A 15,216-nucleotide genomic window follows, 5' to 3' on the forward strand; every position below is an offset into this window, starting at 1 on the left:
TGGTTCCTTGTGCAACTTCGATTATTCTGGTCAATCACGGAGTAGCAACTACGAATTGTACGGTCATCAATGCTTATGCTTATGCTTATGCTTAGTATAACGTCAAAATTAACTGCTACTACCTGCAACTTTGCAAGCTGTTAACCCTTAAAGGTGACGTATAAAAAAGAAGAAATAGTTCATAGCTCTTTCAAAATAAGAGATAGCGCTTTAGTCTCTTCAGCAAAAATGTGTATTTTTGGAGTATCTACAACATTGTAGAACATTGTAAAAATTAAAAAAATCATATAAAAAAGATATTGTAAAAAAATCATTTTTAAGGGGGTTAACATCATTTTCACCATATAACTTAGTAAGTATGTGAGCTAGAATTTTTTCGTCTTCGACAAAGTTTCTTCAAATGCGATTCCAATTACTTGGTAAACACTTATTTAGTGAAACTGAATTCAGAAGTCTGAATCTCCAGGACATTCTGTTATTCTTAACCTGCTGTGGTAATGAGCTATAGGCTCTCTTTACGCTCAAGCGTTTTGCAGTGCCCTTTTTAGGGCGCTGTTCGAACCCATTGTGGTATGGAGTCGGCCTTCTGATACCTGATATTTGATATGTTACTATGTAGCTTGAGGTATATCCAATCAGTGGCAAAAAAAAATGTGCAAAACATCAAGGAAAAAAATAATTCTATATTGCATTTGTTACTGCGTCTTAGTGTTCCTATATATTAATATAATATATTTCCACTCACGTTAGAAATTTGGATGGATTTTATGAAGAGCAAACAAAAAATATGCATTCTTCCGAATTTCGTTACCAATTATGAAACTTATTTTTAATCAAACCATAGCTGCAATAGTTATAAAGAAGGCTGTATACAAAAACTGATAAGCACTTCAAGTTTAGTACATTTTTTGCATGAGCGATAATTAAAACATACAAAATTACCTACTGACCCAATAACCGCTCACATGGTCTCATGTTTTTAATGTTATAAACTATTTTAACTACTGAAAATAATTGCAGGCATCATTCTAATGTTATTAATGTGGCCAGAAGATATCCGTTCAAAAAAGATTGTATTTGAACACGAAAAATCGATTGTAACACAATTACGCGGAAATAGGTGCAGGAGCAGCAACTTGTGCACTTATAGTATTTTATAAATTGTATAGTTCTAAATAAGGTTTTCATTTGCGGACAAGTATTTCACTAAACAGCTTGGAGACTTATTATCTAATATTTTAATGCTTCAAGTCATTCTCTCAGGCTTTTATGGGGGTAACAGAGATACAGACCCTACTAAAGGTATTTCTCCAACCAACACCGATGAAATTAAACAGTGTCCATGGCCAGCAATGTAGAAGGAGGAAATCTGTTTCATGAAGAATTCTATAAAAAGGTCTTCAATTGTCTTAGGTAACAATTTCCATCTAGTGGTTCCGTAGCAAGTTTTGTGAGTCTCAGAAAAGTGAGCAATTCATACACTTGGTAGAATAAAGCCACGAGACACATCAAAATTTGCATGATTTCATAATGAATGGTCCTAAACAAAATACCAGTTGAAATGTACTCATTCCATATACTTGGTTGAACTAAGCATTACTCACAAATTTAGAGAATCCATAAAAAATGTCTTTGCTTCTCTAAAAAAATGTTGATAAATTGATTGTACGCGGCAATTTTTAAGAATTCCGGAAATCTGATCATTTTCCAAGTATGGTTGAAAACTACAGAGCACAAAAAATATAATACATAAATGCATATTTTTATACAAGATATCATAAAAATAAGAATATCATAAATCATGTTCATCTCTGTACCACTAAGCCGGACCCAAGCACGCGAGGATATCTAAATGTGATATTGACTTGATAGATATAAGAGACAAGGAATTTAGAAATACATAATATCTAAAATTTACTCCTGGAATACTCCTTAGCTAGCTATTTATTAGATCTCCAAACGCCAAATTTAGAGATGGTTAACAAATTACAGAAATAATGTCATTATCTCCAGATTTGTCATCTCTTAAATCAATCCAATTACTAAGCGCATTTTACCGAAATATGTGAATTTCACTATAATCTCAACAGCTGAACAGTTTGTAAAAATAAAACACCGAAATTCAGTCTAAATTTTACAGCTTCCGCTGAATGTTTACCGAAAACTGTAAAAAATCACTGTACTCCGAAAACCGCAAAAAAGCACTGTATGTAAGAGAACCGAAGAAGATGTAGGGTTGTGAGGGAGAATATGGGGTCGTGATGGACTTTGGTTTCAGGTTGGCCGATTGCGCTGCAGACCGTTAACCGTTCTGTGGCGTGGTTGGTTAACGCGCCCAGTCTAGCGTATCGGGAGTCGTGGGATCGGAGCCCACGAGAACGATTCTATTATTTTTCACAATTTTACAATTCAATTTATTGAAATTGACTTTTGTGTCTATGACCTTCAGGTTTTTGTCAAAACATCGTCGGCTGGTTTAAGCCGTGTTTAAGTTTAAGACATGACAATCCTAGTTGCACTGTACTCCGTTCATTTATTTCACTGAACTGTTCAGCTCATAAGATTTTACAGGAATCCGTAAAATAATTTAGGTGTGCACTTTTTTATTGTATTTATTTCGCTTCTACTTGCAGATAATACAGAAGAAATCGAGAAAAACGTATTAGGAGTATAATTTGATACATAAAATTCATTAATTATCAGAAATTTAATGATTAAGTTGTAGAAAACCGTTAAATTCCATATCTGATAAAAGGTCAACATGGTGCTCTATAAGTATAGTGATTTGTATATTTCAATCAATTATATTATTTTTTGTTTGCAATATTAAGTATAAGAAATTGTAAATATATTTTTGCTGAGCAATAATCATCCTAGGAGGCGGCAACGGGCATCATAAAACTTGGGGGAACAATTCGAATAACATTAGAGGACGAATTATTTTCGATTTTACTACGGACATGAACCTCTCCATCATCAATGACGGTTCTCCGACTTTCTGGAGGGGACAACAGGAGACCGCTATTGACATCTCTTTAGCATCGTCTACTATTTCAAACCGCCAGATGTGGTAAATCGATACGGATCTACCGGGCAGCAACAATTTCCCGATATGAAACCATACGAATAATGTCACACTGGAAACCTCGCTGGCGGTATAATCATGCTGATTGGTCAGCTTTCCAATTAACGATTGCCAATAAGATTGAGTCGAACCCAATATCAATTGAAGAACTATCCAACAATATCTACGAAGCCGCAGTCGAAACCATCCGAAGAATAAGCTCTACTTCAAGTCGTCGCGCTCTCCACTGGTGGTCTGATGAGGCCGTCAAATAATTCGTAAAGCCAAAGAAGGGTCCTAGTCTACGTTCCTGAATGGAATTAATGCTTCGCAATCATCCACCGAACTTTGGAGCCAAGTCAAGGAATACAAGGAAAACGGCGCACTCGTGGCATCGCTTTGAAAATTGACAACCGCACTTCAAGGGAACCATCTATCATCGTCGATACACTGACGGATTTTTTCGCGGATCTATTCTCGCATCGGAAGTACCCACACAACTTTCGGGTAAAGCACCCAATTCCAAAGGTGGAGCTATACAGTAGAGATGGTCGGGTTTGACATTTTTCAAACCCGAACCCGACCAGTACCCGACTTATTTTATTTCCTAAAACCCGAACCCAACCCGTACCCGATAATTTTGTAACCTTCAAACCCCGATCCGAACCCGAACCCGAAAAATTTTAAATTTTCAAACCCGAACTCGACCCGAACCCGTCGGGTTCGGGTTCGGGTCGAGTTCGGGTTTGAAAACCCGAAACCTGACCATCTCTACTATACAGTTTTGTTGTCCCTCCGGATAGAGGACAGGTATTTATTCAGGCTTTTTCATTTAACGAATTCAATTTCGCTCTCAGTAAAGCAGAGGGTCAATCAGCGGGCCCAGACGAAACAGGGTATTCTATGCTCAAAAACCTTCTATTTGAGGGTAAAGTAGCCCTGCTTGAAAATTTCAATTAAGTATGGACAACCGGCACTTTTCCGCACAGCTGGAAGACGAGTTTTGATGTCCCGATTCCAAAACACACAAAATCAGCGCAGGACGTAGAGCACTACCGGCCTATGGCATTAACGATTCTACCCCATTACCCTGAATGCCATTAACCCGAACGCCATTACCCCGAATTCCAAAACCCCGAACGACCCATCACCCCGAATGACATTACCCCGAATTCCAATATTATGGGGAAATGTCATCAATATCATCATGTCAAGATAATTGTAAATTCGGGGAAACAGCATTTGGGGTGATGGAATTCGAGGTAATGGTACATTCGGGGTAATGGAATTCGGGGCGATGGTATTCGGGGAAGTGGTATTCGGGGTAATGGAGTAGAATCGGCATTAACCAATTGCCAGGGCAAAATAATAGAACGGTTGGTATACCGCAGATTAACTGAACATCTTAATTGCAACAGACTTCTAGATCCTCGACAACATGTCTTCTGAGCCGGTTTTGGTACTGGCATACTTCGCCATATTAGGACAGGTTCTCAACGACGCCTTGCAGAAAGGGGATCCAATCTAGATGGCTTCGCTAGATCTAGCGAAGGCGTATAAAAGAGCATGAACACCGGAAATACTAAACCAAGTAGTGACATGGAACGTAACCGGAAATATACTAAATTTCATCAAGAACTTCCTTTCGGACCGAAGTTTCAGGGTCATAATTGGCAACTGTCAATCCAAACTGGTCAACGAGGAAACAGGCGTTCCTCAAGGCTCAGTAATTGCCGTGACGCTTTTCCTTGTAGGCATGAACAGTGTTTTCAAATTCATGCCCAAATAGGTTTTCATCTATGTGTACGCTGACGACAATTCAATCGTAGTCACCGGTAAACATCCAAAAGCTCTAAGAAGAAAGTTCCAAACAGCGGCGAACGCCGTTGTACGCTGAACAAGCAAGGTTGGATTTGAACTCTCGGCTGAGAAATGCACCTGAACCCATATCTTTTTAGGGAATCATCCTGTACTCCGAAAACCAATGACGGGAAAGCCATTCCGACCATCGATCGACAAAGATTCAAATGTGAGTGGCTGACGCAATAATTTGCAGCCGTTTATTCTACGCAACGGAAATCACGTGCCACGCATTCGAAGGGTTAATTACCAGACTGGGGCCAGTATACAAAACACTATTCGCGCAATATCACGTCTACTACCTTCTACTCCTGCCATGTCGGCATGTGTCGAAGCTGGAGCTCTTTCGTTTAAGTACAAAGCAGCCATCGCAATCAGCACGAAAGTCATCAGCTTCCTCAAACGAACGAAAAGCAGAGCATGAACAACATACATCACCAACCAAGCAAACCAGTTACTCAATTTTACAGCTAATATTTCACTCCCCTTGATAGCCAAACGTAACCGGTTCGAAGCACAAAGTTGGCAAGCAAAGGAACCTTGTATTGACTCCTACATCAAGTCCAATCTCATTCGTGAATGCCCCCCGGAAGTAGCTTTACTGAAACTCGTTACACAGACGGATCGAAGGCTTCCGAAGCTAATAGCAGCAGGGTGGGTTTCGGAATCTACTCCACCTCCCTCGAAGAAGCATATGGCCTCACTGAATACTGCTCAGTGTTTTCAGCGGAGACAACAGCGATATTCCAAGCTGTATCCCATCCATGCGATTGTCCACTATTAATCGTGACAAACTCAGCAAGTGCATTATCAGCACTCCAGACAACCATTAACATCCACCCCTGGAGCCAAGCCTTACAAGAGCTAATCTCAGAAAGTAGGCACATAACCTTTATGTGGATTCCAGGTCATAAGGGCATACCCGAAAACGAAGAGGCTGACTGCTTGGCCAACCTTGTACGAAACGAACTACGCCGACTGCAGATATAAAACTGTGGCTTAAAGGGAAGATAAATGATGCATGGGATACTGAATGGGAACAAGAAAGAGAATGCTTTACACGGAAAATAAAAAACACTACCGATAGATGGCATGATTTACCCAACAGATGGGACCAACGAGTCCTCTCGAGGATCAGAACTGGTCGCACTCGAATCTCGTAATTTTTTTTAGGCTTGACTGGTTTCCGGAAGCGAAATATTCAGAGTCCACAATTCAGTAGAGCACTATATCTGCTATTGTCCCTCCATGGAACATCTAAGGTTGAAATTCGGAATATCCAGCATCAGATCAGCACTACAAAATGTGCGAAATAGTGAATCAAGCCTTACAACTTTTCTCAAGAACGCGGGGATGTATGAGCGATATAACAGGAAACGGATACAGATACATGATAAGAAGACAATTTATTAATGGTTCCGCAACAAAAAATAGTTTTTCATCACTCCAATCTGTCATGAAAAAGCCTACTTTCCTGCACTGAGTTATACAGTGCGGTAATAGTCATTTTGCAATTTCTCATCGTAATAGGCTGTTTTTTATCACGCCAATCTGTCATGAAACGGCCTACTTTCCTGTACTGAAGTATACAGTGCGGCAATAGTCATTACGCAACTGAAACCAGTGCTTCGCAACGCTTTCTCATAACGTAACTGTTTTGAGTTGCGTAATTAATCATAACACAACAATTTTTCAGAAATTGTAAAACAATGATGAATGCATTCCTATATAATTTCTGATATCCTCAAGTGGTCTTCTGTGAAATTGCAAAAAAACTCGATTTTTACAGCACTTGTCGTAATTGTCGTAAATTTACGACTCGTGCTGTAAAAATCATCATTCTGCAACTTGTTCCGTAAACTACTATTTTTCAACTAATTTCATATTAGATTGCGAAGTCTAGCATTTGACTGTTATTGGACTAAATTCTGTAAGTTTCAGGTAGTTAATAATATACCAAATTATAAATTAAAAACTGTTGTCAGTACGGACAATACATGGTATTTTTAATGTCAAAAATATTTACATTAAAACTGAATCGACAACTTATTCTAATTAGAGTAGTTCTCCCATAGTACTTGGTAAACGTCACTAGGAAACCAAATGAATTAAGGACTGTTCATTGAAGAAAGTGGACACCTGATTGTTCACATTTTGGTGTGAAAATTCCAAGGAAAAAATTCAAATTTTGTTTCAGTGTGTACTCAAGTGTTTATTTTGACAGCAGAAGAAAGTTGACATCAAACAGTTGTAAATTCCGAGCGATAGATCGGTTAAACATGGCGACACGCAGATTTTTTCTGCACAAATGATGTTAAGAAAAGCTGTCGTTCCGAGATTTGGCTTAAATCGCGAAGTGTCCAAATTCCAATTTTTCAACACTGTATCGAAAACAGATGCTTATGACGACGTGCAATGGGAAAAAAGTTTTTTATGGCAAGTAATTTGCTCCTGCGGTATGAAAAGTACTACATTTTTCACAACGGGTTCAATCAACGGCGAAAATTACAGAACTGAATGCATTTAAAAACGTCTTCTGCTCATCTACCGAAAGTATAACAAGCCTCCATTGTTTCGGCCAGGCCTAGCATCGACTCACTATGCTTCAGGTACTTTGGAGATGATCAAGAAGGAAAAAGTCGAATTTGTTTAAACATGGCAGATTCTATCGAATTGCCCATAACTACACCCCATTTGCCCAATATTTGGCAATAATCAAACAACATCTTAAGAAGGATGAAAGATAAGCAAGTGCCATGGATTTTTCAAGAAAATGTGGTAAGCAACACAAAGAAAAGTTACGAAGAAAGTTGTGCAGAATCCGATGGGAGGCATTAAGAGAAAAGTCAGAGCATTATCCAGGAATGCTCAATAAATGTTCAAACTTATGTGAATTTGGTCGAGATTACTCTGATTTCCATGTATTTCAAGAGAACTCATGAATTTGTTCGAAAATAAACAGTTTGCTTTAAAAAATACGTGTCCACTTTCTTAAATGAACAGTCCTTATTATTCAAATTTTAATGAATGTACACGGAAGACCGTATTATTTTCCCTATCTTTTGTCTCACTCTATCAATTATCATCAAAACTTTGCAGAAGCAAATCTCTAGTTTTAGTGAACCGATTAAACTGAAAATTTATTGGGTTGTGCACTACATATTTATATAATTATAATGATACATTTTTCACATCGATATATTCAGTGGTACTTGAGATTTGCTTCTTCAAGTGTGATTAAAACACCGTCCCGTGCGGCCTTAAATACAGCTTGCCTGCTTAAGAGAACTACCAATTTTTTAAATGAAATATTTCAACGATTCCAAAGAAAATTATAACCTAAAATGGAAGATTGATGGCCATACCGCTATATAGACGATAGTGCTACTTTTCCCCGAATGTCACATTCCTTCGAATAGCCCATTTTTCCGAAAAGTTTTAGGCAGCCATTTTTGTCAAGACCTTATACATTTCAGGGTGGTGAATGTATTGTTCATCTGATATGCACCCTTCTTTATTCGATTGGCAGTTCCTACGAGTTTTCCCGTCGTCAGTATTTTTTGCAAAATGTGTATAGTCGAGAATAACCAAATTTAGATTGCTCATCGTTCTTTCTAGAGGTAGGATGGTGCACTAAAACCTATTATAGAACTTATTTGAACTGCACCACTTTCGGGTTCAGGTTTTTGCCTCTTACACGCTTCTGACTGGGGCCTTCCTCAGCCGAGCGATTAGAGTCTATGACTATAAAGCAAAGCCATGCTGAAGGTGTCTGGGTTCGATTTTCGGTCAGTACAGGATCTTTTCGTAATGGAAATTTCCTTGACTTCCCTGGGCATATAGTATCATCGTACTTGCCACACGATAAAAAAGCTCTCTGTTAACAACTATGGAAGTGCTCAGAGGAACATAAAGCTGAGAAGTAGGCTTGTTCCAGTGAGGACGTAATGCAAAGTAGCATACACTTCTGACTTCTAACAGCCTCATATATCAGAATATTCTTTGTTGATTCGATCGAAACTTAAATCGGATCAAGCTAAAGGGGAGTTCAATTTTCAATCTTCAAATATTCATTCTATTTGTAACTACATCTCATATATTGTAAGTAGGAACCTTTACCGAGTCTGAATTAATTCTCATTCAAACTAGAGTTTATACAATCCACAACTGATAATCCCATAATCTTAATCCCAAGCTCAAAAGCAATGCATCAATCCCAAATCATCTCACCTCGCACTCTAAATCTATCCTCTCAATAATAGACTTCATTTTCAAAACATTTTACAGACTTTGCTGTAGACATAAACTTGTTACCATATTCCATTACTCCATTGCATCTCGCACCGGGGTTTACTGATGAGCACCGCCGTCCACCTCATCAACGGACGGGAGAGCCCCATTGGTAACTGTGCAGAGTAAAGCAAATACACGTAGGGGAATATAGTGTTGTGTGCGCCACTGGGACAATATGTTCCTATTTGTATCAGAAAACTCATGATAATATATCCCAAACAAATGTTTTCTATACTGTAGCTGTTTGGTGGTATATTTTTGAAAATCCCTCGTGTTTTCCGTGCAAACAGCCCACATAACATATAAGAGAATAAATACATTAGTTAAATTACTTTCTAACGTTCCTGTTAAATTGGAAAGTTATATTGAGAGTAGGTGGTCCTTATTGTAACGATCAACTGGTTAGTTTACTCTGATTGTTTTAGGGGCGTAAACACATGAAGTTTCATGTTGGTAAACTTGTATGCAAACTTACTGAAATCGATGAAAAAAAAACATTTTCAACTATCAGTACGTCAAAAATCAGACGTGTTATGGAATTCTTGAAAACATCAATGGATACAGTGACTTCAAGTTGAGTAAGTGAATTGCTCCGCAATTTGAAGGTATTCGTTGGAACCACTTTCCCCACCGACATTTCATAGCTACATAGGTATGAACTCCTGTCTGTGACCCCACACCATAGGTGGGAAAACTTCATACGGTGTGGAAAGTTACATTTTACCTATCCATTCGTTGCGAAAGTTTGTCGTGGGCAAAGAAAACAAAAGTCAAACTAATTTATTTGTTTTGCTGATGGGAAATCTCCGGGATGTGATACAATATTTCACCAGCTACTATTGACCTGGCTTTTACGAGCGAGAAGTGTGTAGTTTGGAGAGAATGTTGTGAGGCATAGACAGGCGTAATGCAGAAGCAAGGCCATACCTAATAGGAGTACAAGGAACATTATATTTTGTTTCTATGCTTTGAGGACAAATATAATATACATAAAAACCTTGAGCAACGAATTATCCACGAATCCTAGAACACTTGCATTTGGCGATCAAATTTGAGTTTAGGTAGCAGTTTTGCAAATTAAAATTACTATTCACGATTCCCTGTTCGAACTGCATAAAACTTATGAGTAAAACGTTTTTGGTTTTATTTTTCTTTCAAAGATATTGTCAGTAACTTGGATTGAGATACACTAATCACTATTCTTGGAAATATATACGTATTTTAATTTTGCGTTATATGACGAATGGATTCGATAGATTTTGACAAAATGATGACTGATCTGCTCTTGAATCAGCTTAGTGGATTAGTAAATTTTTCAATAACTTGTAAAATGATGATTCTTCTAGCACTATTTGTACATATTGCATGAAGTTTCATACAACGCTTTTGACTAACGGGTACCCACGTCGAGGGCATTCAAGCCAAATGTAGCAAATATATAAAATGTCTGTATCCACGTATTAGCATGAAATCAAAACTTTGCCTAAAGAACATACTTGGTTAAACTATTGGTATTTCACCGAGCGATTCATTATTTCCAAATGCGCCTTTAAAGTGAAGAATTTAGAAAATCATGACGATCCGTACAAAGTTTCCGAAGATTTCATACAAAAAGTATGACATAGGAGAAAAGAGGGTTGAAAATGCTGGTTTAGTATTGCTGACGACATTTTATTCCGTTTTTCTTTGTTATAGCGCAAAACATACTTTAATAACCAGTTGATACTTCAATTTATACCATGTACAAACAGACACAGAAAACTCGAAAAGATTAAATGAGGAATTCAAAAGCTTCCCAGAAGATCATCATCAATTATTTACGGCCCAGCTTGGAGTCCAGCTTCCCCCCGTTACGCAACGTGTTTAGAATGCCAACCCGCACATTCCGCATACCACTTACCTAACTTTCAGTGTCCTGGACGCTCGTCGGTTCCACTTTCGATCCGGTAACATCTTCTCGAGCGTTGGGGTAATAACTCCCCAGAAGCGCAAACCACCACGAAGAGCAACAACAACAATGTGAACCTTTTATCAACTTTTTTTACAGCAGTTGTATTGTAATGCGCACTTCAGAATTCATTCGGAAACTTTGTGTTTTGTTTCGAAAGTAGCCACGCCACGCCAGATTACAATATTATCATCTTTACTTCACGCACATTTTTTTTATCTCCCCTCTTCCGCGCCCCGAAACTAGACCTGGGTTGAATTAGAGCAAAATGTTTCATGTTTTTTTTTTGAGTTTTTCGCTTCCCGTTGCAATGAATTTGCTACCTCACTACCATCCGCGAACTATACTGCGCGACGAATTACTGGACTTGGCTCTTGTAGTGCCATAGACAAACAAACATAACACTGCAGTATTTACCATTGCGAAAATCAGTTATGAAATGATCTGCGTTTCCATTTGAATTATTCATAGTCATATTTGCTATATTTAACGAGAAGGAAGTCGTCAATATAACAAACTTGTAAATAACTATCTCTGGTATGGGATTCGGTTCCAGGTCTTCTGTGAGAGAGACTTGTGTTCTAACTATTACACCAGGTTTTACCCTTATAGTCATATGGGTTCATTACACAAATCATTTGAGTTTCATTGACTTTCACCTCTTCCGTCTACAAGTGTTATAACGGATTAAGCAACATTACAGTTAATTTTCAAATTTATTTCATTGAATGATCATTTAAAATGAAATACCAATGTTTTTCTTCAAATTTAAACGTCAAAATTATCTTGAGATCATTCCCATTTTAATGTTGAATGAAATCAATTATTATGTTCTTCTCCCGTAGACACCGCAGCAAGTAGGAAGGTGAGAAAGTTGAACAATCCTAGAATAATCCCATAGAGTAAAAAGACCACATATATTTTGATCCAATATGGGACTAACGTTTATATATGGCAGCGTCCATTTATTACGTAACGCAAAAAATGCCAATCTTCGCCTTCCTCCCCCCCCCCTCCGTAACGCTTTTTGTAAGAAAAATTCTAAAGTTTTGTATGAGCCGTAACGCTTTAGCCTACTCCCCCTCCCCCTTAGAGCGTTACGTAATTTGTGGACGACGCCTATTGAAAGAAATAACAATAATGCATTCAAGAACGCACATACCATCCATAGTTACAAAAATGACGTACAAAGCAAAGTTCTCGAAACAAAAGCACAAAAACATGATTTAAAATCGTTTGGAATAGGGTTTTGGTACCTGTGACGAATGTACTGGTAATACCAACCATTTTTGGTACCGAAATAACGGAACTAGGAAGCGTTGAGTACCGGTATTTTCGGTACTGATAAACAAAAACCCAGATAAAGCTTTCCCAGTGTCGTTTTTTACAAAAATATGAACAATTATGGCATTAAAATATTGATCTTTGAATATGGTTTGCATTTCTAAATTCTATTCCATAAATGCAAAGTTGGGTGATCACATGAACATAGTTCATAAATTGTTTATTTTGAACTATTCACTGCACCACATATCCTTAAAACTCATGAAAAACTAAAAAAATATTTGTTTAAATTCAAGTTTTGTCGGACATGGGGTTCACACTCATGCAAATATTTTCTTTAACCATCCACAGTTGATCGTTTTATTCGAATATTATATGTGGTGCAGCAAATCGTTCAAAATCAATAATTTATGAACTATGTTCATGTGATCTCGCTGCTTTTCATTCATGAAGTAGGATTTTAAAATGCAAAGCATATTCAAAGTTCACTCATTATTATTTTAAAACCATATTTTGTTAGATTTTAATTATGTAGTTAAAATTAAGTATAAGCTTGGTAATATTTTCAGCAAACCTTTGTTTATTGACAAACATGAATACATCGAAAATTTTATGTACAATACTGCATGCATGTCCAATTTATTGCAGTAGCAAGCATTATATATATTGCAAAAAAGTCTTCCAGTACCGGTATATTACCAGTACTACCGGTACTGAGAGTTACAGTACCGCGGAAACGGTGTTCGTCCAACAAAACCTTCCGACTATGCAAAAAAAAACCTAAAATACTAAACTCTAGCGAGAAAAATCCGATGTACAATCGATTTTTAGAAACAACTGGTTCCGACATAGCGTATCTCGGTGTTCTGATGTTACACACAGTTACAGAATTACACTCGAAGGCCATTTTCAAAAGTTATTCCTTATTTAAAATGATCGAATTTTCTATGGAAAACACTTATTATACCATACCTAAGTCATATGCAAAATTTAATCCAAAGAAGCACAATCTTCATTTTTTTTCGGCTAATTCTGGATGGAAATTGTCCTTTGTGTTTGTTCTGCGGGACATAACTCAAAGCATTGTGAAGGTCTGTAACTTTCAACGCTAATAAACCGATTTATGAAATTTATGATACGTCAGCGCGTTTCTACGATTTTTTGTTATTTAGGCAGAAGATTTCCAAATATCCTGAAGAATAGGTTTCTGGAGTAATTTTCTTGAAAGTTGCACGATGACCCTAAATTTAAATCGCGATAGCTTCGCAAAATTTCTTAAGGTTAACTTCTGCGTCCATGATTTAGGGGTAACGAGTCATGTCTAATGAATAAGGAGTCGTGAGTTCGATTCTAATCGAGAAGACGTGTAACTATTTCGCAGAGTTCAATTTTATGTTTTTTATTTCATTCAACTCAAACAATCCTGCTTTTAATCAAATTGCAAAGTATATGTAATGTATAGCTTTACGATCGTTGTTCATACTTCCACTTGGCTGAATAGCCGTAAACGATGATAAATCAAAATTAAAAAAGTTTTAAAATATGTTTAATTCAAAATTCAAGTTGTACTTATGAATTTTTCATGACAAAAAACATAATATTTTTTTAGTGTGTAAGATTTTTCTTGTAGCTCAACGTGGGTCATGGTTACCTAGTTGGAAACCACTAAATTTTGCATCAGTGCTCCACGCGTGATGCTGCTGCATTGAACGTAAAATCCGTCAAACTCTGTCTTGACAGCATCACTCTTACGGCTTTACACATAGAATCCATTTTTGGATCCTTTGGGTTTTCTTCGTTTCTTTCGTCCTGAGACACCGGAAAAAGAGAAATCACTGACGTTTCTTGTGATTTGTTAGGTATCGTCTGTTTCGTGCACAACGAAAAGCGCCGCCAACTTTCAACCAGACTGAAAAAAATCGTCGTCAGCAAACCAATCAAACGAGGTGATTTGCCTTTATGTTTATAAGATTGGTAAAACGTCAAACGCCAGCAAATGAATCAAAGGAATTGATTCGCAATTGTGTTGGTAAGACTGGTGAAACGTCAAATTCACAGCGGTTGCTTGGCTGGCGACGATTTTGGTGACACTTTCAATGGCAACGATTACAATTTTGGTTAAGCGAAAAATAATGTTAACTTTGATGAACAGCTTTTCTTAGGAGTTTTCGGAAAAACTATTTAGTTCTTCAATCAAAAGCATTTTGTAAGATCTCGTATTTTCATTACATTGTAGAATAATTGTTGAACGATGCACAGAAACCCGATTGCAATTTCAACAATAAATAAAACAGATATAGCATAAGCAAAGTGTCCGCTTTATAAAATGAACAGTCCTTATAGGACGTTCCTTAGGCAACTTGGAGATTTATCAATGAATAAAGAAGAGACTGCATTAGACATGCATTTTGAAAGGCAGATCAAATTAAGGCGAAGTAGGCCGTCATTGATATTTCTAAGCGTCATTGGAGATTGATACTAATTCATCTCACTATTTCAAAGCAATTAAAATCAATTGATTTCACGCTAGCAATTCTTAAAAAACATCAGCATACTTCCTGCATGTAAGAGCATATGGTGATACTTTGTGAAATCATTGTCAATTCTGAGAATTGAGTTTTATTACTTTGAAATTGCGAGCTTCAAAGTTCACATGTCTGCTAAAAACAATGATGGGCTACTTAACCTTAAGTATTTAGGACTCATGCTAGAGAAAGATTTTGTTTTTAAATCACACTGAGTGCATTCAAGCCAAATGGCATAAATA

At 37.3% G+C, this 15,216-nt stretch overlaps 1 protein-coding gene across 6 annotated transcripts in view; it reads right to left on the minus strand.

Annotated features, from left to right (window-relative positions):
- The window catches only part of LOC5571510 (cAMP-specific 3',5'-cyclic phosphodiesterase), a 360,385-nt gene that overhangs the window by 207,557 nt on the left and 137,612 nt on the right, over positions 1-15,216 (minus strand). For 3 of the 6 annotated variants that reach the window (XM_021848417.1, XM_021848416.1, XM_021848415.1), the window contains exon 2: positions 11,118-11,413. The exons of 2 other annotated variants lie outside the window; for them this stretch is intronic. In XM_021848417.1, coding sequence (XP_021704109.1) covers positions 11,118-11,170 — 53 coding nt within the window. In that variant the 5' untranslated portion in view covers positions 11,171-11,413. Of the gene's footprint in view, positions 1-11,117; positions 11,414-11,488; positions 11,646-15,216 lie in introns of those variants that run through there. One more of the 6 variants, XM_021848414.1, reaches the window with a different exon arrangement.

The sequence above is a fragment of the Aedes aegypti genome, chromosome 1 (genome assembly GCF_002204515.2).
Source record: "Aedes aegypti strain LVP_AGWG chromosome 1, AaegL5.0 Primary Assembly, whole genome shotgun sequence".
Classification (NCBI taxonomy): Eukaryota; Metazoa; Arthropoda; class Insecta; order Diptera; family Culicidae; genus Aedes; species Aedes aegypti.